The 24,098-nt window shown below is 36.9% G+C and overlaps 4 protein-coding genes across 5 annotated transcripts in view; 2 read left to right on the top strand and 2 right to left on the bottom strand.

Moving 5' to 3' along the window:
* smcr8b (Smith-Magenis syndrome chromosome region, candidate 8b) overlaps window positions 1-1,146 on the top strand; it is a 32,691-nt gene extending 31,545 nt beyond the window's left edge. For both annotated transcript variants that reach the window (XM_089132522.1, XM_089132521.1), the window contains exon 3: window positions 162-1,146. In XM_089132522.1, coding sequence (XP_088988648.1) covers window positions 162-579 — 418 coding nt within the window. In that variant the 3' untranslated portion in view covers window positions 580-1,146. The remainder of the gene's footprint in view (window positions 1-161) is intronic.
* On the bottom strand, window positions 813-10,372 carry LOC120463671 (uncharacterized). Its single transcript, XM_039652940.2, has 21 exons — window positions 10,263-10,372; window positions 10,000-10,121; window positions 9,405-9,510; window positions 9,221-9,314; window positions 8,802-8,958; window positions 8,507-8,693; window positions 7,527-7,649; window positions 7,384-7,437; window positions 7,169-7,288; window positions 6,785-6,943; window positions 6,306-6,359; window positions 6,160-6,202; window positions 5,365-5,581; window positions 5,134-5,213; window positions 3,727-3,834; window positions 3,560-3,640; window positions 3,216-3,320; window positions 2,996-3,117; window positions 2,787-2,909; window positions 1,501-1,549; window positions 813-1,389 (listed from the first exon to the last, which is right to left on the bottom strand). Coding segments are annotated over exons 1-21 (2,169 nt in total). The 5' UTR covers window positions 10,265-10,372; the 3' UTR covers window positions 813-1,326.
* A 1,242-nt stretch (window positions 10,373-11,614) lies between these two features.
* ptcd1 (pentatricopeptide repeat domain 1) lies at window positions 11,615-15,292 on the bottom strand. Its single transcript, XM_039653066.2, has 8 exons — window positions 14,709-15,292; window positions 14,310-14,450; window positions 13,970-14,188; window positions 13,773-13,874; window positions 12,712-13,404; window positions 12,481-12,597; window positions 12,184-12,366; window positions 11,615-11,893 (listed from the first exon to the last, which is right to left on the bottom strand). Exons 1-8 carry the CDS (start codon window positions 15,147-15,149, stop codon window positions 11,720-11,722), a joined length of 2,070 nt encoding a protein of 689 aa, XP_039509000.2. The 5' UTR covers window positions 15,150-15,292; the 3' UTR covers window positions 11,615-11,719.
* Window positions 15,293-17,077: 1,785 nt separating this feature from the next.
* On the top strand, window positions 17,078-23,794 carry slc29a4b (asolute carrier family 29 member 4b). The gene is made up of 11 exons (XM_039652972.2): window positions 17,078-17,200; window positions 18,050-18,175; window positions 18,884-19,015; window positions 19,147-19,260; window positions 19,377-19,505; window positions 19,599-19,673; window positions 20,496-20,770; window positions 21,101-21,233; window positions 21,329-21,516; window positions 22,929-23,169; window positions 23,549-23,794. Exons 2-11 carry the CDS (start codon window positions 18,052-18,054, stop codon window positions 23,698-23,700), a joined length of 1,563 nt encoding a protein of 520 aa, XP_039508906.2. The 5' UTR covers window positions 17,078-17,200; window positions 18,050-18,051; the 3' UTR covers window positions 23,701-23,794.
* The last annotated feature ends 304 nt before the right edge of the window (window positions 23,795-24,098 follow it).

Raw genomic sequence — 24,098 nt, 5'->3', positions numbered from 1 at the left:
ATTGCTTTGTTGATGAGTTTTAATGATACAGTGATTATCAAAGGGGCATTTTATTTGGGATGCATAAAAACAAGAATCTAGTTACCTTTTCAGCAATGACAAACACTGTTAACCAAGTTAAAGCCACCTTTAAAATATTTTTGTTTTTTATATTTCCTCAGGATGTGCTGCTATACTCACACAACTTTGCCTCACTGCCTGGGCCATTACAGCCGATACATCAGTGTTCTAGATGTGGATCAGAAGACACTGCGCTGCCCAACCTACAGTGGTATTCTAATCAACCTGCTGGTGGATCCAAGGTGCAACTTTAAACGAGGAAACACCTACTTCATGTTTGCTCAAAGTGTGCAAAGCAAGCTTGTCTCCAGAGCGTTCCTTTTAACATTTCTAAATGGTCGCCTTACACCCAGAAGGGCTAGGGAAAGTACATGGACAAAAGGTTTTCTTTCTGAATTTCACAAAGATGATAAGAAAATCCTCAGCTATTTATCTGAGCTCATTAAACTGAACTTCATGGAGATTCCACCCAATGTCCTCCGATTCAGCTACACCACAACCTCCATTTTCAAACACTGAAACACACAAACTAGTCAACGATTTGTGCACTGTACAGTAGTTATACTTGGCTTACGCATCTAGTTGTTTTTGCCCATCTGTAACTTTACATTTTATGCATGCTTTGAAATCTTGTTTACAAAGGCAGTTGAATAGAATATTTATAGTAATATTTTGCAAAGATGCCTAAGAACCATCCTAGTTCACAACCTTAAATGATCTATAACAAAGCAATATTAAACAGCTTTTCAGTGTTGCATTTTAAACAGTCATTTATTTGGATTACTGCTGATGTTCAAAGATTTGTACATTGTTCTGTTTCTGAATATAATTGTGCTTTACATGCTCCAGCTATTAATCACAGTACTGTAATGTTACAAAATACTGGTCATTTCTCAAAAAAAGAAAAAAAACTTTGCATTGAAAACATTTTGAACTACCGCTTATAACCTTTGAAAATATTAGAGGCACTCTTTCTGTACATTAAAACTGCACAGATTTTTCATGTTGTCAAAAGGTCAAACGTTAATATATACATATTAAAGATGGTTCTACATTTTTACAGTTTTAAAATTCTGAATAACTGAATTGACTGAAAAAATGTCCATTATATTAGAAGTGAGTCTCAAAGCAAAGTCAGGAATTGTGTCTTACACTTTGCAAACAAAAACAATGGGATAAAATATTTCCCCAGCAAATAATAAAGGATAAATGAAACATTGATCTCATCCAAACTTATTGTTCATTTGTTCAGAATGTTGGTCAGGCTTATTTTCCTTGGCGTTGGATTTTTTGCAGGATTTTACATTTTTCTGTGGTAAGTCTGGCCACCTGCAATAGAGAGAAGAGCAGGTCGCCTTAAAAACACTTGAAATATTGAGGTCTAATTATATCTTTGTAAATATATATATATATATATATATATAGGGAAAGGATTCTTACATTGCTTTCAAGTTGCAGTCTCAAGCTTAATTGCCAAGGGCAGTACAATCTGAAATCAGATAGAATGCAAATTGTTGACAAATGAAACTTCATATTATGTTTATTTCTATTTAATATTAACAAAATTATCCAATTGCTTTATAGTAGAATTCATGTTTTATTCATAATCTTCCTTTTTATATCCCTCTGGATTTTGAATATTAGGAATATCTAAAATGTCCAACACAATTCCAATATTCAATTAGAAAGAACCGCTTTTAATATTCATGCATGTACAGCACATCTACATCATAAGTAGGGCTGGGTATTGACACAAATTTCACAATTCGATTCGATTCAATATTGATTATTTTGGATATCAGTTACAATAAATGGCAGATTTTCTCAAGGAAATCAAATCTCTTAACTAATGCTGTAAACTATGGGAGTCTAGTTGTAGCCTACTAGGCTTCATTAGCCTAATACGAAGTTAATAATTAACCATTTTATAGCCATACAAACACTTAAATTACACTTATATTTATTTTTATAATAAGAAGATTATATGAAATATAAACATTTAAATGGTGGCTGTCATAAAAACTTGCCAGATTTATTTAAATATCCATTAAATATTGAAGAACATTAAGATTATAATGCATATGTATTTATGCATATGTATTTAAATAACTATAGTTATTTTTTCTAGCTGACTAACGAGTTTATGGGGGTTTTCTGAGGTAAATATAACGATACATGACATTGATTACAAGCTGTTTAACTGACGTCTTTCCACGGGTTGAAACGCTGATTGAGCGAATCAATGTGACATGATATGGATTTCGATAAGTTGTACTCTCTTTTAACACACTTTCAGATGCTCATTCATGTTTATTTCGCGCTGTGACTGTTAGCTATTATTAACCTGGAAGAGAGACCAGCGCTGCGGCTTCTCTTGACCTGCGCCAGAGCAATCTCACACCACAGCACCAAAACGTTATTTGTTTTTGAATTTCTAAAGAAAATGGATGTAATTTGAAAATTGAGACTTTGTTTCATATCAATAGTAACAAAGGACAAAGATTGTGATTTTTTGGATGCACGCAGCCGCGATACAATGTCTCATTCATTCAAATGAAACAGGATGACTAATCGATTCTTGAGATTTAAGAATCGATATCAGTTCATAAAAATGAGAATCGATTAATATCGAGAAATCAGTATTTATTACCCAACCCTAATCATAAGCATCCCTCAGTGCTGAATATGACATGAATTTACTATAGTGATTGAATGCTGCTTCTTACTCATTCCAAGTCGCAAGCAAGCTATTGATGGGATAGGTGTGGGCGTCTAGAACCACACTGTTTTCCACGAAGTACAAGCAGAGGAAGGATGCAACTAGGGAATGTTCAGTTTCACTCCATGTTCTGAAACAGATATAGAGCATGTACATATGCTTGTCATAGATGTTTTTGTTCAGTTTCGATGTATGCGTGTGAGCACACAGACTTACCCCTGTTTGAGTTGGTACTGCTCATGAGAAAGTTCCTGCAGAAGACAGCACAGGATGTAGTGCAGCACATCCGGCCTCCCCAGCAAACTGTTGAAGAACCAACGGAGCGCCCAGTGGTTGAACTGAAGGCAAATGGCACATACACACAATTACACATATGAATCTACACAAAATCAAAACGACTCAATTTAAAGAAAAATAAACTACATAGAATAAGCACCCTGAAGGAAATTATGACATCGAGGATGGGACTGAGCTTAGAGTGGAAAATGCGCAGCACCAAAGCCTGAGTTGCTAACAGCAGTCTAGCCTGGTCAGGGTAACCCTAATGGGAAAAAAACAAACAAACAAGACAAAACAATGTATAATATATAATGGGTTTGATATGCCCCAGATCTCGTTTACTATCATGTTAAAAAATATACTGGCATTATATTGGGTACCAGACACACTGCTTTATAGATAATGTTTTTTAAATTGCCACATAAATGCCAGTCACAAATAATCCAAGGTTTACACTAAATAAAAATAAAAAACTGCAGAGAACTAATTAAATAAACTCACATTCTCAAAGGTTTTGGGGATCTGTATGCGGGAAGTCAGTGTCAGCTCCTTGAGAATTGTATTGGCAGCGTCTTTGGTCACCTGAACAGAAACACATACTGAGATGTTTTGGAGACACAGATAGTTATGTTTTCCATCCTGACAGATAAGATAAACACTCTTCTCACCACTTGAAAGGTGACGTCAGGCTCGGCATAGAATGCACCAACGACAAGACCATCTGGAGTAATAAAACCGGAACTGACAACGCTTAGCAGATACACCCAGGTTTCTGACTACAAACAAACAGACATTCATCATTAAAGACACCAGATCAGAAAAGTACACACTGACAACTTCACAAGCACATATGAAGAGTTAATATGAGATCACAATGGGTTTTGATGTTTTTATGATGCTTGAACTGTTTGCCACACATTCAATAAGCAACAGCTAAATAATGCCTTTAACACTGTCAGAATTAATAAAATGTTAATAAATTAAGCAAAATATATTTTGGTGGCCAGCGATAAATATACTGTATTGATCAGAATATAAGAATGTTCTTTTCTTGGAAATATATCTGAAAAAAAAAATGAAAAAAGTGTTGTCTAATATTCAGGGTCTAAACCAGGGTTTCTCAAACTCGGTCCTGGAGGGCCGCTGTCCTGCAGAGTTTAGCTCCAACCCTGATCAAACACAACTGAGTAAGCTAATCAAGGTCTTCAGGATCAGTAGAAACTCACAGGGAAGTGTGTTTGATCAGGGTTGGAGCTAAACTCTGCAGGACAGCGGCCCTCCAGGATCGAGTTTGAGAAACCCTAAACCTTTATGTCAAAATTACACCCGCAACAATGGGGAGTGCCAAATATGTGTAAAACGAGTGTTTCCCCCTGGACTGATAAACGCAGAGGAGTCAAACAACTCTAAGCACCCAAGAAATACGATGTGTCAGAGTGTGATGTTAGAAGATGGCGAGCACAAAAAGACTTAAGATGAACTCTTTAAAATGCTAACAGCTTTAACATGCTAACCGTTTCGAAGAAACTGACAGGAAAGTGCGTCAGTATGTAGCCCAAAAAAGACATGAGGGGTTGCCCATAACCAGAGCCGGCGTCCAGCTGAAGGCATTGAAAATTGCCAAAGATCTGAACATAGCCACCAGAGAGGCCCACCTTTTCTAATTTCGGCTACGTATTGACGCACTTACCTGTCAATGTCCTTGAAGCGGCCATTTTGATGCAGTGTAATGGATTAGCGCTTGTCCTCCAACTTCAGGAGGAACTCCAGCACTACGTGGTCGACCAAAAGAAAAAAAACATTCATATCCCCCTGGATGAGATAATCAGGTAATACGGATCAAATACTGTTTTTTGACATGCCAACATCTGTACACTGTACATAAAAAGGGTGAGAAATCAGTCATTGTGAAATCTACTAAATGAGAACTTCAATTTATTTTTTATGGTAGCTATAAAATGTTTATTTCTGAATGTGATTGTTGTTGCTACATTTTACCAGTATTTTACTCTTACATTAAAAAAATAAGGTGGATTAAGTTATATAAAATAAACATTATATAAAATTGTACCTACATTTGCAAAAACAGCAGCGTTACAGTCCAGAACCCTCAGTGCAAACTTCAACACCTCCATCCTCTTGAACGAATTTGAACCTTTATTGAAGGAACAGGGTTAGTATTCAGCATAAACATTCATTATTTGTTGATGATCTTAAATACAGAATTTGTTAAAGGGAAGATGCATAAACATGCAGGAAAACAAGACCCTGGCTAACCATTTAGATAAACAAGGTCAAATCTCTACCTTCAATGGGTGTCCACTTGGTGCTCAGTAAAGGATCAGGTGTGATAGTCTGGCCATTTCCTGGATCAAATTCTTGTTGTGGTATATCAGGGACTTGGCCTGATGTAAAAATTCTGAGGTAAGCTTTGAACTGTGCAGGTGTGAGTCGGGAGGCGGGGCAAGGGGCACCGAGCATTGGCGATAACATTGTTTGGACCGCACCACTGTAGTTAGCAACCTAAACACACAAACATAACAGGAATGCAATTAAAGCAATAGTTCACTTGAAAATGAGAATTCTGTCATTTACTCACCCTCAAGTTATTTCAAAACTGTATGAATTTTTATCTTCTAGAAAATAGTTTGAAGAATGTGGGTAACCAGACTGTTAATGTACCCCATTGACTTCCATATTAGGGAAAATAAATACTATGAAAGTCAATGGGGTACATCAACTGTGGTTTCCGAAATTCTTCAAAATATCTTTCTTTGTGTTCAGCATAAGAAAAAAAAAATCATAGTTTTGAAACAACTTGAGGGTGAGTAAATGACAGAATTCTCATTTTGAAGTGAACTATTCCTTTAACATAAGGCATTTACATTGTCACAATCATTTACCTTTAACAAATTATATTTTAAGATCAATTATATTTTATGTGGTTGTAGGGGTGTGTAGATCATCACACTAGCCACAAATCCTCTGCATCAAAGTTAGAAAACTCCTAAGACTCCTGACTTAAATGTCTAAAATTAGTGTATAAAACTGAAGTATATTAAGGTAGAAAGCACCAAAGGAAAGGCTTTATTCTGATGTACCTTGCACATGTAGAGGGGAACCAAGTCTCTCATTTTCTGCAGCCTAAATCCAGACAGACAGACATACAATGAAAGATTGTCCCATAAAATATAATAATGTTCTGCTTATTTGACAACAATGTTCATGAAATGCATCTGGCACTCACGTGGGATTATTGGTACTTCTGACAACTTTCAGATAGCGAGCCAGCTCACGGTACCTAACGTGTTTTTTTTTTAAAAAAGGGTAGATTATTAATATTATTATTTTACTATGGTTAGCGAGGTCCTAAGCAATAACACTTAACACAATAAACTCAAATAATAATCATTGGCCCTACACAGAATGTACAAACTTTTTGTGTGTAAAAAAAATTCCACATGTTAGATTTTTATAGCACCTCTTTCCCAGAATGTCAGTAAACAGGGTTCCCACACCTTGGTTAACTTCAAATTCAAGGACCTTTCAAGGTCCAATACTCTCAAATTCAAGGACTTGTGTCCTTACATGGGGACAAGTTTGTTGTGTTCAACAACAAACGTTGAGGTATCATCGTAGTAGTTTCGTGCACGTGTGAACGTCATGGCAACATACAACACAAACACAAAATAAAATATAAAAAGTACACTAAGGAAGGGCCATTACTTGTTTTGTTGTTGGAGTTTACAGACTCTCGCTTGAATCACGCTCAGAGGTTCATACAAGACTTGAGCCTTTCGACCTTTGACATGCCTCTCTCCAGTGATATTTTGACCTTTGATCACACTGGAAAGCAAGGGGTCATCCCAAGGAAGCACACTCAGACTGCAATCAAAGAAAAGAAAATGTAATCATTAAACAACGAAACAATGGCAGACCACAAATGAAAAATTATTGTATTAACAAGTAAAATCTCAGAAACATTTTTTTTAACTAGGAAACAACACAAGGGGAGCAAATGATGAAATGAAACTAAATGAAATTATCATCTTGGATGAAATTTTCTTGGCTTTTCCAAACCCAAGTTACAGCACATGAATGTGGTGTTACCTTTTTGGCAATGTGGAGTAAGAAGGCAGAGGAAGCCTCAGGAAGAAAAAGTCCAGTTGCTTTATGAAAGTGCTGGAAAAATCGAAGTCAACCAAAAGCGTCCACACCTTCGTCATAAATCTGGAAGACAAACATACATTTTATAAGGAAACTTTAAAATCCAAAAGGAACTTTCCAAGTAAACATAAAAGTACATGTTTTTAGCATTAGCCTACCTCCACAGGAGCATTGACACGGTTTCAGACACAACGGTAGCAGCATGTACATTTCTGCAAGGAAGACATAAACCAAGATATGTAATTATGCATTACATACCATAACCAGGGGTCAGAGTATGCAATAGTGTATAGTATTTTACCCAGGAACAGTGTGAGTGACGAAAAGCTTGATAGCGCCCAACAGCATCACAACAGAAGCCTTTGGATTCTCTTTCTTTGCTTCATTAAAAAACATATTGATATGTTGACTCACAATAGTGTAACTGCAAAAAAAGAGAGAGAAAAGAAACAACTTTAATATAGCATGGTGTTCGCAAAAGGCTAGAATACACTACACGACTTTTAAAATCCGAACAGTTTTTAAAACACCAGGCATCATACACTTGCTGACTTTGTAAATGGTTACAGTGGAAAAACTGGGCTAAAACTATCAAACTTTCAAATCGTTACGAATACAACAAATGCACACAGCAACACGCCTGCTTGGAGATACATGACAGATGAAACAAACATGGATCTGCAGATGACCACAGTAGTTATGGCAACACTTAAGCACATTTGAATGAGGTTGAGGCTCAAAAGATGAAGATGCACAAATAAGAATTGAGAAACACCCAATGAGCCAAATACTGAGGCTAATTTGATGTTCTGTTACTAGTGCACATATTTTTGTTCTCAAATCGCCTCAAAATGTCAAACATTTTGATATCCTCGGACTGGATGAAATCATAGCCTGAAACTAAAAATCAGAGTCTCTGCCCATCATACACTACGTGATTATCTGTGAATTCTGTCAACCCAACTGCCCAAAACCTGCAGATTGGCGCAGACTCCGGGCAACTATCGTCATCTCATCTAGACTGCAAACTGAGCTCAAAGTCGTGTTGTGTATTTCAGCCTTAAGAATCAATATTAGTCAATGCTAAAAATCCAGTTACTTATACTGCAATAACAATCAATGTAATGTTAATTTCTTACCCAAAACACAATTCTGAAATGTATTTACAGTTTATCAATTGCACCTACATTACCAAAATTAACAAAATTGTGACCGATTTCCAATTTTATTAAGCAGATAGCAAAATTATACTAAAAATAATATAAAAGGAGGACAACTCACTCGAAATCCAGAATCTTAAAGTGATGTTTATGGCATCCTTTACATCCAAAGGCTTGACTCTGTGTAGTGTCATTAAAGTTGTGGTGACAGGTGCACCGACACCCTAGACGGTTCGAATTCTCAAACCCCAACAAGAAAGTTGCATACTTCATTGCCAAACTACCAGCAAATTTGTGCAGTGAAGCCTCTACCACAAACACACACACACACACACACAATTGTAATATTTAAGCTGGCACAGGTCCTATTCTAAGAGAAAATAAATCTGCAGTTTAAATCATGAGAGAGAGCATACCTGCACGTCGTAGGTCTGAATCCATATCCAGTGGCTCAAAGGAGAAGTTCAGCTCATGCAGATATCCCATCAGGTTCTTATCCCGGAGCGCCTTCCAGTAGACGCTGTGCTTATGGCTATTACAGTGGCAAATGCCGGGGATGGTCCAAAACTCACACTTTAAAACACAAGTCATAGCACTTTACCAATGCTTCACAAACACCAAAGTGGCCTTGTTTTTAGCCTGATATAGTATAGAGGGAATTACACAAATCAGGCCTAGTATCCACCCACACACCAAACGAAGAAACTGTCCAAAGGAAACGAAGGATACATTTTTGTATTGCAATATATTGTTAGTTACACCCCTAAGATAAACCCTAGATAGATGAGAGTAAGTCTTTGTGGGTGAGTTTTAGGTTTGAAGCTAGTGAACTCACCGTGGAGGCCAGTTTGTCACAGATGTAGCAAAAACACTGATCACAGTACTTTGCATTTTTGTGTAGAGGTCCTGAGACGTCCTGTTCTGCTCGACTAGAACAAGCAAACACATAATGACACACATAAACAATCACAGACAAAACAAGTCCTTCACAGAACAGTGGCCTCACTTATTTTACTGACCAGAAAGCCAGGGTGCAGTCGTATCTAGCATGTGGAAGCACTATTGCTGTTTGGGAGTATGTGATGGCCAAGTCCTCATCCAACTCCTCAATATGTTTGGATATATCTGAGATCAACAGAAACAACGAGAAGCTGAGATCGTGCAGTCATGCATCAGCTATCCTTGGGAAGTTATGAAGCAAAGAAAAACGTTCATTTTGTTTTTATCTGTGGTTTAATAAAAAAATAACGTGATCATCATCAGATCACATTTGATGAATGTTTTTTTTTTCGATTTAGTTTAGAGATGTGGGGATGACACAATCTAAAAAAAACACATGGCAAAAAAAGCATAGACCAGACTCGAACCGGAAGTTGACAACCGGCATCGTCGTCATGGCAGCGCGCATTGTTTAGAGCAGAAAATAGGTGGATATAAAAATATTTATTAACAAGTTAATTTTGATAACCCACCATGGCAATTCTACAGTTCGTGTTAGAGAAAACATGGTATTGCCATGCTATTTGTCCAAAAACAATTTTTGTGGTGCACATAAATGCTCACAGTGGTTACTTTTAGTTTTGTTTATTATTAAACGTGTGTAACGCAGATTACCTGCTTCGTTCCTCTCATTTTCAACGATAAGCACAGAGGAATCGTTGAGGGCCATCAAGGAGTCACCTTCATCATCATCATCATCATCGCTCAAAATGATGATAGGTATGTCGTGCTGCGTCCTTCGGAACATCATGACAGAAAATGAGGAGAAACGACTTCAAATACCAGCCTAACTCAACTAACATTGCGTGTGTCTTGTATAAAAAGACTTTAACATTTACTTTGTTCGAGTTTTCTGTAACTTAGATGATTAAACTTACATATTTTGTCGAAATTAACCCTCGACTGCGCGCGTTCAAAGTTTGGCGCTTTTGCTGATTCACGTGACTCTGGCACACCGGAAATGGTGTCAGTGTCCTGCCCATAGACAGTAAAAGGGTAAAGGTCCTGCCCTCCCCCAATTCAATTTTAATTAATTTTTATTTTAATTCCTTTAATATTCAATACATTACAAAATCAGCAGTAGTGTTGACAAATTTATAAAAAAAAAAAATCTTTTTGTACAGTATAGAGTATTTTGTCACGCACTTACTAATGATTCCTACTTCGGTTGTAGAAACTAAAGTCTTCTCTCTTTGCAAAACAAACAAAACAAAAAAAATTATTCGCTTTTTCTTTTTCGGCCCATCCCAGCCAAACTTCTAGGTTTATTTTTAAAGGCGGCACACTGCCAACTTTCTTTTATAAAAAAAAAAATAAATAAATAAAAAAAAAAGACCTTAAAGCCTGCATTTAAATTGTACCCTAGGAAGACTGCGATGCAAAATTCAATCAAGAGAGCAGCTGTGCAGTAAATTCCCCAATAAAATTAAAGTATGACCACTCAGTGATGAAATTTAAATACACTTTTTTTCAGTCTACTACTACATGTTAGACTACTACTTGTTCAATGATAAACTTGTACAGACTCAGCTCAACTTGCTCTCAAACCATACCACAAAAATATTGTATATTTGTAATAAAAAAATACTATACTTCCTTCTCAGCTGTTCAAAACACACACAAAATATAATTTGTCATCTGTGTATCATAGATAGAAAATATTCACATCTCACTCTTGTCAGTTAAGAGAATTGCAAATCCAGTTAAATGTGTTTTGCAGCTCTTTTTAAACGTTTTGTAAATTTTAGCTATCCATTTAACTGAATTCATCAGTGGTTCTCAATCACAGAGCCTCAGCTAACTCCCACAGGGGCCCCAATAAATCTAAAAATGTATTTAGTTACATTAACTAATCTTAATTAAAAATGTTTTAAGTTCATCATATTTTTGCTTTTTATTATTAGAACAGGATAGCACCACATATCTATAAAATGCCTGAGCAACTTTACAGGCACTGTAAGTGTAGACTTTTCAATGTAGCAGTTTCAATCTTTATATTAGATTTGTCTCCAATTATAGCTAATGAGAAAGCAATGACATAAATCCTGGAGGTTACAAGCCATTTTAAATTTATATATTTTTTTACATTGTTTTTTGTTGTGGACAAATGCAAGCTATCTGTCTTTCAAGGTTAAAGAGTGACCCAAATGAAATATGCTAGCTCACCATCCTGAATAAAGATGTGTCATTTTATGGTGATGATTTTTTTTAAATGAGACAAACACTAAAATAAATACAATGATTTAATGTACGTAAATCATATCTACAATTATTACATGAAATCAGCCTCAGATTATCCTCATAAACTTTAACACACGGATTTCAGGAATTTGATTTATTCAGAAACTTGATTTTGTGAGGTGACGCCATCTTGGTCTGTTTCCGGTTTTGGGGATCGATACTTTGCCCAGGGGTGTGGGGTTTCCTGACCAGGCATGAACTCCAGCCATTTTCTGTAAAAACCACGAAATCCATCAATCTTGTCCAGGTATATGTTCCGTGATTTTAACTGAAGAAAGAATTAGAAGGCATAATTAATCCACGGAAGTCCATATGGAATCTTGCTCAATAACATGCTAAAAAACATTCACAAATTGCATGTTTTCAATTTCACAGAACCCTTTTCACTGAAGATATTATTTAATTAAATTACCATAAGAATAATACCATGTAATCCTACTTTTTTATTATTACTATTACTTTATAACTGACCTTGTTTCGTAAGTTGTATTACAAAATGTTACAAAATACAAATCTTGAATCTTGGTTGATATGAGATCGCCTGATTCAGTTTCTAACCTTGTCATATGAAGGAGGATACTGAGCTGCATACTCCAGCTGTCTGATGATGACATCATTGGGTGGAACCTGCAGTTTGGTCATGTGTAGAAGAAGTTCGTGTAGATAAGCGTAGTCCAAACGCTTACATGCTTGGCTGATCAGAGCACTGTATACATGAGCATTCGGCACAAGTCCACAAGACTGCACAAAACAAGACAAAAAATAATAATAAGAGCGGATTGAGGTAAAAGAAAAAGCACCTTTAAATATTTAACTCAAAAATGAACATTAAAAGAATGAAATTGGTTTTCATACCTCCATATCAGTAAAGAGTTGTATCGCATCTTTCTGTCTGCGGCAAGCCAAAGCAATACTACAGAATGTCTGAGTGTTCGCAGCCAGTCCTCTGTCAACCATAAGGGCTTTTACTGCCTAAAAAGAGAGAAAGCAGTACTTAGATGCTTTTATTTACATCTATGCAATTTTAATTATATAATAATAATAATAATAGCAAAAAGCAACATTAAGATTAATTGGGTTTCTAACCTTAGCGCCATGCAAGTCTCCAGCTTTGGCCACCCTTCTGATCATAGTGTTGAAGAACGTCACATCCAGCTTGACACCACTCTTTGTTGCCACATTAATCAAACTCTGCATTGATTGGCTACCAGGTTCCATGACATCAGCCAATAGTGTGATGGTTTTTAAGTTGGGCTCCAGTCCATCCTCTGCCATTTTCTCCAAAAAACCATCAAGATTTCCAATGAGAGCAAGTCTATCCGAAGCACTATCCACAGGACCCAAGGCAACCACACCTGAGGAGCAAGTGCTGGGGTCCAGAAGGTTTGGGAGGTGGGAACTTTGTGTTGGTAACTGTGATTGACAGGTCAGAGAGGCACTTGATAATACAGGCAGAACTTGAGTGTCATCTTGAGATGTGTTTAGAGGGGTGAAATCACTCTCTTCGGCTTGCCCATGGCTCCGTGTGTGTGTGTCTACAAACAGCTCATTTTCAAATGCATCCATATCTAAAGGCTGACACAATGTCCCCACTTTGACATTTGTCTGACGGCTTTTCCTTCCACTTGTGAGTTTTGGGGTCACTTTTTCCGTTCGCTTCAGGAGTAACGCGGAAGCCAAACCAGGATCACCTATTCCACAATCTCGTGCTATGCGCAGGAGTATGGTGTAATTTTGAGTGTCTGGTTTTATTCCAATCCTAAGCATCTGCTGCCACACCTACAAAACAAATAACAATAAAATAAAACTAACTTAATTGACCACAAGTTGATTTTATAAGCACTTCTCTGATGATGCGTTTTGACTGTGTCAGTGTCCATTTCATACACGCGTGGATAAATCATTTTAGCAGTGTGGACACTTTACTGTGACCAAACATGATGTAAGAGTAGCAGCTGAAATGATAACCTTTACTACGACTGGCTAAGAACACAAGATTCTGAACAGCATTAAGAGATAAATTACCCAAATGCAATGATCAATACTTCAGTTTTAATTTTAAGCTAAATAAAAAACGTTAATTTCGGGATTTCTGTGCATTAATGCTAACATGTGTGTGTTTCTAGTCCGTGGGTGTGTGTAAGTACCTGTAAAGCCAGCCTGAACCCATGCTGCTTGTCGTTCGCACAGCTAATCAGCAGATAATGAAATGTCTCTTGTGTGATGGGATGTCCATTTTGAAGCATCTCCTATACATGCATTTACACAAACCAAATGATATTACTGTGGTGTTAGAGCAAAAAGAATTCAAAAGCACAACTAAAATTGTGACATTAGTTAGTACCCGCAGGATTTGAAAGCACGACTTCAGATCTCCAGCGAGAGCGACTGATTTGAGCAAAGCTTGCCAGGTTATGGCACTGAGAGGGATGTTCTTCCTGAGAAGCTCTTGGTTGAGCTTTATTGCCTGGTCCAACCCTGACTGCTTCCATGGTGATTCTGCGCAAGCGTTGAACAGTGCAGTGTACGTCGCATCCGATGGCTCTATACCTCGCTTCTTCATCTGAGTGGTAACATTGCGTAACATAAAAACAGAATTAAATTATGATGTATAAATGATGAAGCACCTAATATAAATAATGACATCAAAGTGCATCATAATGTGAAGTGCATTACCATCTTACTTTATTGTACAGCTGGAAGGCTTTCTTTAGGTAGCCCACACGTCCACATCCGCCGATGAGAACGGTGTAATTGTACTCCTCAGCCTGTAATCTCTCACCTTTGAGCATATCAGTCTCAAACAGAACTAATGCCTCACCCAGCTAGACAAAACAAGAATAAAGTGTGCATTGGTTTATAGGATACAGAAACATTCTTTGATTATTATTGCACTTTTGAATTCTTCGATTATTATTGAACTATTATTGAAATTATTGCACTTTTTAAAACAGTCATGAAAATGTACTCTCGTTAAGTACATTTAAGTAACCTTCTATATAATTATTATGGTGTAATATTAATACATGTACAGTACTGCCACGGTAAGGATATTTTAAAATCACGTGTTCTTGACAACGTACTTTGTCCTCTTTGATTAGCTTTTTGCACTGGAGGAAATACCAGTATGCAGTATTTTTCCGACCAGTTTTGGACCTGAACTTTTGTACCACCGGCCTGTCCTCCTCATCATCCCTATATCTCATATCCAGCAGCTCAGAGGATGTTTTGCGAAAGGTTCTTCTGGAGGAGAAACTTCTGGAATAATCACCAAACACATCACTGCTATCTTCCTCATTCACACGATCAGATACAGATGCGTCTGATCTAGTCTTGTTGCTCTCAGTCCATCTAGGAGGTGATAAAGTCACTGATTCACTATATAATCTCAAGGGTTCTTGATGCACTCTCTCAGAAGGACGGACAGATGATCTTCGCTCATTTGAGGATGCTGAAGCCCTCTTTATAACATTAACACTTGTGTTCCGTGTGAAAATACCCCACATACGTGTAGAACGCAACATTTTGGCCAACGATCTTGAATTAAACCCTAGTTACGCCATTTGTCACCTTTTAAAATCAAATAAACTGAGATAGAAACCGCTGCTAGAATTACTCACATGACGCTTCTAAGTAAGTCGCCATTTTAACAAGACATTACTAATAGATAGTATCATAACCGAGCTATTTATTGTTATAGCTGTTAACTTATTATATGTAATATTCTTGATTTTTTATAATGAGGCATCATTTTGTATCTAAATTTACATTACACTAACGAACTTTCAATTGTATCCTACAAAATAAATAATGAAGATTCGCGGGATCGATTAGTAGGACTTATCGTGTGTCTAACTCCAGCAATGTCACCTCTGTCGTAGAACTGCCATCTAGTGAACAAATGTATCGAAATAACAAATTTCACGTGACGAGGACAAGAAATGTTGTCTAAATGCCAATAGGCCTATGCAAGAAAAATCCCTATTTTTACATTTCAAAATGAATCTGTTTCGATAAGCACTGATGCCTGCTTGCACTGTTTGAATAGAAATTATAGAATAATATATAGGCAATGCATTGTTTCTGTATCAATCTTATAGGTTGTTTTTTTTTTCCGTATTTTTTTTTCTTGGGGTGACTGCCATTAAATCAAGTGATGAGTGGCAAAGATCTGTGCTCCATTTTAATTATCACCAACAGTCAAACTTTTAAATATTCATGCATTTTCCCTAGAATTCATTCAAAAAATAAAATAATAGATCTTCCTCCCCACACACAAAGTATTAAAAATGATTGTCTGATGTTCTTGAAACACTTTATTTCAGTAATCAATGAGTTTACATATTTTTTAGATTTGATGTACATTACAAGTGTAGGTTTTAGGCTACATTCAATAGCCTACAGTTAAGTGTACTTCTTTTTCACAAGGGACACAGATGTGTATAAATGGAGACACTTTGCTGCTGTGAAATGATTATTCATGACATTTAAATTCACGTCTAATTAACTTCTCTGGCTTTCCCACTGCTTATGTAAGTATATTTCAAAACAATGATTGAATGTAAAGTGAGATATTGAGGTGTATGTGTGCTCTTGCATCATGTCAGTAGATTTTTCACTTATCTTCCATGACAGACTGCAGTGCAGGATTTCTACTAAGACTGCTGAGCTGAAGCACACCCACCCACACTGCAGAAAAGAAGGGAGAAGGCTTTTGTTTCCCTTTGCATTTCCTGAGATATCTCACACACAATGTTTCCATGGAGATGACACTTTTTGTATGGTTTTATGTTGTGCATGTGATAAAAAAAAATCAGAGACAATATGCTTCTAAAAGTGTCTTGCAATGCATCCAGAATTGCTTGTATGTCTGTGTTGCTCTCCTACATTTGAATCCCCAAATTCTGCTTCTTTTTAACAATGATAACTCTAAGGTTTTATAGTGTGACCTAAATGAGGGTAATAGATAATTTAAGCGTTCAGCTTTGCATTTCTTCCAAAATCACCCGAGGACTTTCTGCCCCGGAGCAAGCAGTGGAAAAAAGACCTTCAAGAGAAAAGAGAACAGTTCTACACTATCCCTTGAAATGCAAATGCCCAACACAATTAAAAACAAAGGTTCTTTACTGGCATCCATGGTTCCTTTCCATTGTGTAAAAGGTTTTTTATAGTGGAAAAGATTTTTCAAAATCTTCTTTACACACAAGGGTTCTTCAGACTACAGTGCACTGCAAAAAAAGAATAAGTAAATAAACTGAACATGATATATATTAGATTAAGGTAGGCTATCGAGCCCCATGCTTAGACAGTGTGACAACTAGCCCCGGTGATCAATCGTAAAGTCAAGTGCGTGATGATTCCGTGACTTGCGCATGAGAGAGAGAGAGAGAGAGAGAGAGAGAGAGAGAGAGAGAGAGAGAGAGAGAGAGAGAGAGAGAGAGAGAGAGAGAGAGAGAGAGAGAGAGGAGCTGAAAACGGACATCCTCAAATAACACCGCTTTGGGAAGAGAACCTGGATCGTTATTAAATATAATTTTCTTGTGACAGCGTGAATGACATTGGCACATCACATCAGGTAGGAGACCTGTTATCCATTCACGAAAGCGCGCGACAGCTCTGATTGATATTCACTCAATAGCTATCATACTGCATGAGTCTATTCCATTAGTTGCGAATATAAGGCAGTCAGATGTCAAATAACCTTACAGACAAATGATCTATCAAAAACATCCGTCATTAATGTGATGTAGTAGCCTAGGCTACTTCAATTCAATATCCCCGCCGTTAAAATTACACCAGGCTATGATGACATGGACGCTCGATATTTCTAAAAATAGCTTTGGTGGATCTGTCAGGTGACAACGACGAAATTCGACGAAACTCGCGTTTATCACCTAGTCCAACTGACCAAAGTGTTTTATAACGCCGTAAAATGTAAACCACAAGCGCTTCTACAAAATAATTCAATATAGCCTATGGGTGAACCATTCATGCTTAAAAAAATACAGGTGGAGGAACAAAGATCTACTGCATTGTTTGGTTGCATAAAGCAAAAACAATTGATTCTTAATGCACAGCATACATGCCGGATTTACTGTTGTTAGGGCAAGTTGTTAGTATTTCTCCAGTAGTCCGGTCAGTAGTCTATTTCTTAGGGAAAGTATAGTTTTGACTTCAGTTGATGGGCTATTTCACTCTAAAAAAAATGCTGGGTTGTTTTAAGGTAAAATTGGGTGAAATATGGACAAACCCAGCCATTGGGTTAAAAAAGCCCCAGCATATATATATATATATACAATATATATATAATATATATAAACTATATATATAAATGTAAGTAAGTAAGTTACTAAATTTAAGGCCAACTGCATCTTGACAGTATGATTTTTCCCCATGTGTGAATTCTGACCTTTTTTTCCTCCAGGCATGTACTCTGAGGAGTGGAGCAGGAATCGTCAGGGTAGAGAGAAGGCTGTGATCACGAATTTCAGCTTTAGTCAGCTGCCAGAGGAGGAGAAGAGGGGTTGGATAAAATCTCACAGTGCTCATGGTGAGTTGCAGATACGCACAACACAGAATTAACATCGCACATACAAAATGCATCAAATTGCACTTGCAAAATGACATGTATCGATGTATTTGATGCATGCATTGAGGTCTCTGTATAAATGCATGATGCATGCATTTGTGAAATAATGTATACATTAGTTCCCAGCAAAATGACGTGTATCGATGTATTTGATGCATGCATTGAGGTCTCTGTATAATGCATGATGCATGCATTTGTGAAATAATGCATACATTAGTTCCCAATTTTTTTTGTGACATGCTGGTATACAATAAAATATTTTCACGTTTTTAGTGAGTGTTACATTTTGATTATTTTTTTTAAGTATTTATTTGTTTTTAATTTGTCATTTTTATGATTTAATTAATTATTCACTTCTAATTAACTCCCTGCAATTTCCTCACAAACCACCAGGGTTAAGAAGCCCTGAGTTAGTGCAAGACACCATCATGTACAACACAAAAACATTAATGACTTTTACATTTATGCATTTGTCAGACACTTTTAATCAAATCGAATTACATTGCATTTAAGGTATACATTTATCAGTGCATGCATTCCCTGGCATTGTAGCACCATGTTCTACTGTTTAAGAATGCTAACTTTTATTAATTAAAAATGGGGCTCAGGTTTATCAAGCTGTTCTGTCATTCTGGTTGGTATTAATCCAAGCTCATGTCTTCATTTCAGACTCAGAGGAATCCATTCCTGATGATCGCTACCATGGCATCTACTTTGCCATGCTGTTGGCTGGTGTCGGCTTTCTACTGCCATACAATAGTTTCATCACTGATGTGGACTACCTCCACCGCAAATTCAAAGGTTTGAAGCAACCAACCTGTCGCACATCACAGGATAGACTAAATTCAATTCACATAGCTGTGGGTGGAAAAGGTGAGAGTAATATTTCTCCACAAGTTGTGCTTGTCAATTCCCCTCTTTTCTATTGTCAGGCACCTCTATTGTGTTCGACATGAGTTTGACGTATATACTTGTGGCTCTCAGTGCCGTCATTGTGAACAACGCACTCGTGGAGAGACTGAGCTTACACACTCGCATCTGTGTGGGTAAGAACATGCAAAAGTCGCCTTTAAAATACAACAATGAAAGGCTCCTCCGCACCATTTTCTGCATGCACAATATTAGCCACAATATTGCTAAATTTCTTGTTTTGCATATATAGGATATCTATTTGCATTGGGACCTTTGGTGTTTGTGAGTGTGTGTGATGTCTGGTTGGAGCTGTTTGACACTCAGCAGTCCTATGCTGTTACTCTGGCTGCAATTGCCATTGTTGCATTTGGGTGCACAGGTACATTTATACAAGCAATCATGTTCTTGCATTTGGCCTTCATTGTGTTTTGGTCATCTGAAACTTTGTCCATTGTCCTTTTGACCTTTGCAGTGCAGCAGTCCAGTTTTTATGGTTACACTGGGATGCTGCCCAAGAGGTACACACAGGGCGTGATGACTGGAGAGAGTGAGCTGAACTTCCAATTGCATGAATGAAATTACAATCATTATATTCAAATATATATATATATTTTTTTTTTTGTAATTCTGAATTTAAATTTTCAAATGATATCATTTGAAAATGTAAATTCAGAATTAAATTCAAATTTAAATTCAGAAGTAAAGTGTAAACTGTATTTGTTGTACTGCCTCTAATTTACAGTAATTTAACCATATAAATTATATGCTGTTTTGATAGTTTGCTTATAAAATATATTTGAGACCAAATAGATCTGGCTATGTGAGACTATAGTTTGATTTAATCACTTTTGCTTTGCATGACACGCTGTACTGTAATGTACAAAATGTATTTTTCGACATTATCCTGGACATTAGAAGCATTCGTTTCATGTATCATAGAGCGAAAGAGAGGCTCTTGTGAGTGCGCGTTAACATCAAATCCTTTTGATTTTCCTGGCAAAAAACGTCCTTCATATAAAAATCAGTCTTTCATAGACATAGTAATTCGAGGAAAGTCTCATTTTTTAAGTTCTCTTTATAAGCTGTTCACACATTGGCTTTAAAAGCAATTAATACATGAACATTTTTATAGCCCCTTTAACGTGACAAAATGATATTTAATAAAATCAAATATCTTAAATGTTATGTTAAAGAGAGAAATATATTTTAATTGGTAGGGGAAATATGCTTAATTGTCCTAAAGATAATGGCACAATTAAAACAAATCTTATGGTTTTTATATCATTTTAATTTTAATAAAACATTTTTGAAAGTAAAATTTCCTCGAAATATGAATTCACAGAATGTTTACTCATAATTGTTGTTTCAGGCACTGCTGGAGTTATTGTCTCTCTGAGTCGGATCTTTACAAAGCTGCTGGTGGAAGACGAGAAGAACAACACCATCGTCTTCTTCCTGTTCTCAATCTCGATAGAGACGCTCTGTTTTCTGTTACACGTGGTGGTGCGACGAACACACTTTGTCCGTCATCACACCGACAGAGCTCGCCGCAGCCACAGCTGGCTCAAAGGACAGGTTAATAATGTTACGACACAGAAGCGCAGTGGCTACCAGATACATTATGACAGCAGTGCAGAGGAAGAGGTAAATTCACACACAGAAGCACTGGGGGACTTTTTGTGAGATATGGATCCTTCATTCATTGGTTACTGACAGGTTCAGAGAGGGTTCGGTGGGTCTGTCTAACTGTTTTCCTTCTTACATTTAAAGAAAAGTTATCTTGCAAAAAAAGAAAATTATGATTTAGGTGTACTTGGTGTTTCAAAACTTAATGATCTCCCTACAATAAACTTTTTGAATAGATGCTCACTTCACAAGACAATGGACTGTGACAAAACTCAGCGAAAACTTTTTATTCTAGATACTATACATTGCTTAGAATGATTTTTGACTCATGGCATTTCTGCACATTAGGATGGAGTGGCCTCAAGCACAATTGATGAGGCTGATGGAGTTAATCTGAGTAACGGTTCACATGGAGATGAAATTTATGTCAGATTTGATGTCCCCAAACCAGACAACAAAGGGACCTGGATCAGTGTAAAGGGTGAGCCATAGTTTTAATCACAAACTGCAAAATAATGTTCATTTCAATGTCACATTTTTAGCTCTGAAGTATCTAACATGATGGCTTTCTTACAGAGATTCTGGGTCAGAGGTGTGCTGTTGCTCGGATGATCTGGCCATATATGCTCTCAATCTTGGTGACATATTTCATCACACTGTGTCTGTTCCCTGGTTTGGAGTCAGAGTTACGTAACGATACACTGGGAGAGTGGCTGCCTATTCTCACCATGGCTCTGTTCAACATCGCAGACTTTGTGGGCAAGGTGAAATGAAACAGTTTGATGTCATTTCCAACCATATAATATCATTTAACCCTCTAGGGTTGTTCGTTTCAGAGTCACACTCGGGGTGTTCGGGTCCAAATGGACCCAAAGGCCGGGATTCATAGTTAAATAAAAAAAAATCATGATTTTTTTTACTCGTTTTTTATAATATTTTTTTCTTTTTTGGTGTTTTGAGAAAATTTCAACAACAACAAAAAAATTATAATTAGTATTAATGCAATAATTATGACAAAATTTCCCCCCATTAAACATAATAGAAAAAAATATTTAAAAAAAATTTTTTTTAATTTGTTTTAAAGCTGTATTTCATTTTAGAGTCAAGCATAGGCCTCATAAAAGCAATTTTTGAAATGAGATGGATGCCATCTGGTGGACAAACTGAGCATTTTAAAAATGCAAAACATGTATAATCTGAATTTTTTGGTGTGTTTGTGTATAAAAGTGTGTTTGTGTGTGTTTCTGGAAGTGTCTGATTTGCACTCTTGATGTTTTATAGATTCACCCCTTCACTGTTGTGTGCTTTTTTCAAGATTGTGGCTGATTTGTAGATTGTACGCACAAAAAAACTCAGTATTTTCACATTTTTACCAATTTCCCATTCATTTTCCATGCGGGTCCACTTGGACCCGAACACCCAAGTGTGACTATTTTTTTTACAACCACTTAGACTATTCATATCCTGTCCCCAATTTTTTGGGGTGTTCAAATACCAAATACCAACAAAGTCACCAAATTTCGGACCATTCCGAGGAAGCTGTGATTTAAAAAAAAAAAAAATTATTTAAATTCTTCGGGTCAATTTGGGCCGAACAACCCCAGAGGGTTAAAAAAGGTAAATGTTTGAAGCCGACTAAAAAATGGAAGTTGCGATGATGTTTTCTTCACTATTATGACATATCTGAGTGAAACAACTTGTTGAACAAGAAATAATGTAGGGCGGGACTTGAATTCGTCCTTTGGGAATTGTTTGGATGATTGGATTGTTGTGGTTTGCTATTTTCAGTCACGTGACTGGCACGGAGACCTGAGGGCAAAACATTCACATAACTGTTGCTTGAGTCTCAATTTTTGTAAGTTTTGGGTACTCGCGATCCATATAATGCGTACACCGCCTTTTTTCAATTACTTAACCTGCAAAAACACCTAAAATCCCTGAATGTACTAAAACAGTGAAAGATCAAATTCAGTGTAGCCTACACCTACTTTTTACTCGGAAAATTAAAATAAATAGCACGTTACTTAAAATTTACATAAATATTAATAATATAAATATGAAAAAATGTCTCAAATTAAAATAAATAGTTTGGGGTTTTAGATATTTCTCTTCATTTTAAGTCCATAGCTACACCAAAAACTAAATGGTTACATTTCCTTTGACTCACTCTCTTTAGATCTTGGCAGCGTGTCCGTACGAGTGGGGCGGTGTGCAGCTGCTGGTGTGTTCGTGTTTTCGTGTTCTCTTCCTGCCGCTGTTTGTGATGTGTGTGTCTCCTGTGCAGCGCCCCCTGCTGGCGCACCCCGCCTGGCCCTGTGGCCTCTCCATGTTGCTGGGTATCAGTAACGGATACCTTGGCTCTGTACCAATGATTCAGGCGGCCGGCAAGGTGCCACTTCAGCACCGAGAAGTGGCGGGTGAGTATATCAGACACACATAAAGAGTGAGCAAAATGTGTATTGTGGTAGATATTCCCCTACACACACCTGACTTAAGTTAAAAACCCTGTGTGACCCAGACACCTACGATTGGTTCCACCAATCCAAATTTACTTGGAAAATCAGTACTCAAAAATCTGAAAGAATTATAAAATTCATGGATAGCGTAGCTCAAATATTTTGCTTTTATAATTTTATGAGGTTTTTCTCATGAGAATAATTGTGTGAAGCGGGAGAACAATTCTCCATTTGCTTTCCATTTGATCTCATTTCTGTCATTTGGAGAAGCAAATGATATATTGAAATTGTATTGTGATTTTTCTCCACTAATTTTGTTTTCTCAATGATTATTTTACAGGGAACACTATGACTGTATCATATATGGCTGGACTGATGCTCGGGTCTTCAGTGTCTTACTCGACATACAGTCTGACCTCACAGGCACACTCTGCTCACACACTGAAACTCAACAACACACTCACATTACACAACTATATACCTGGCCACTGAGTGTCTCTCTCACACATACACTGGTTTGTATAGTTGTTAATTAGGTAAGAATAAAGAACATTTCCAAAGACTATTCCTGCTTAAACACCAGTTTAAGATGACAGTTTGCATACTTTGCCACTGGTTTGTGTAAGGAAAGTCTGCTGGTTAAGCTAGTTTGGGACTCCAGAATATTAGCATTTCATTCTGGCAACCAGCATCCACAACACGACAACATATGCTGGTCATCAGCCATGCAGATTTTTTCATCAGCTCATTCGTTGTGATACTCATTTGCATATTATCAGAGACTGTCTGAATTACCATAAAATTGTTAAATAAACTGATGTATGACTGTTTCTGTCATGTTTAAATGTACTAATGTGGACCATGTGTAATTTACTGTAAGATGTATGATT

Source organism: Pimephales promelas, chromosome 6 (assembly GCF_988280905.1).
Source record: "Pimephales promelas chromosome 6, fPimPro1.hap1.1, whole genome shotgun sequence".
NCBI classification, from domain to species: Eukaryota; Metazoa; Chordata; class Actinopteri; order Cypriniformes; family Leuciscidae; genus Pimephales; species Pimephales promelas.
The sequence above is the reverse complement of the archived record's forward strand: the minus strand, read 5'-3'. Positions and strand labels throughout refer to the sequence as shown.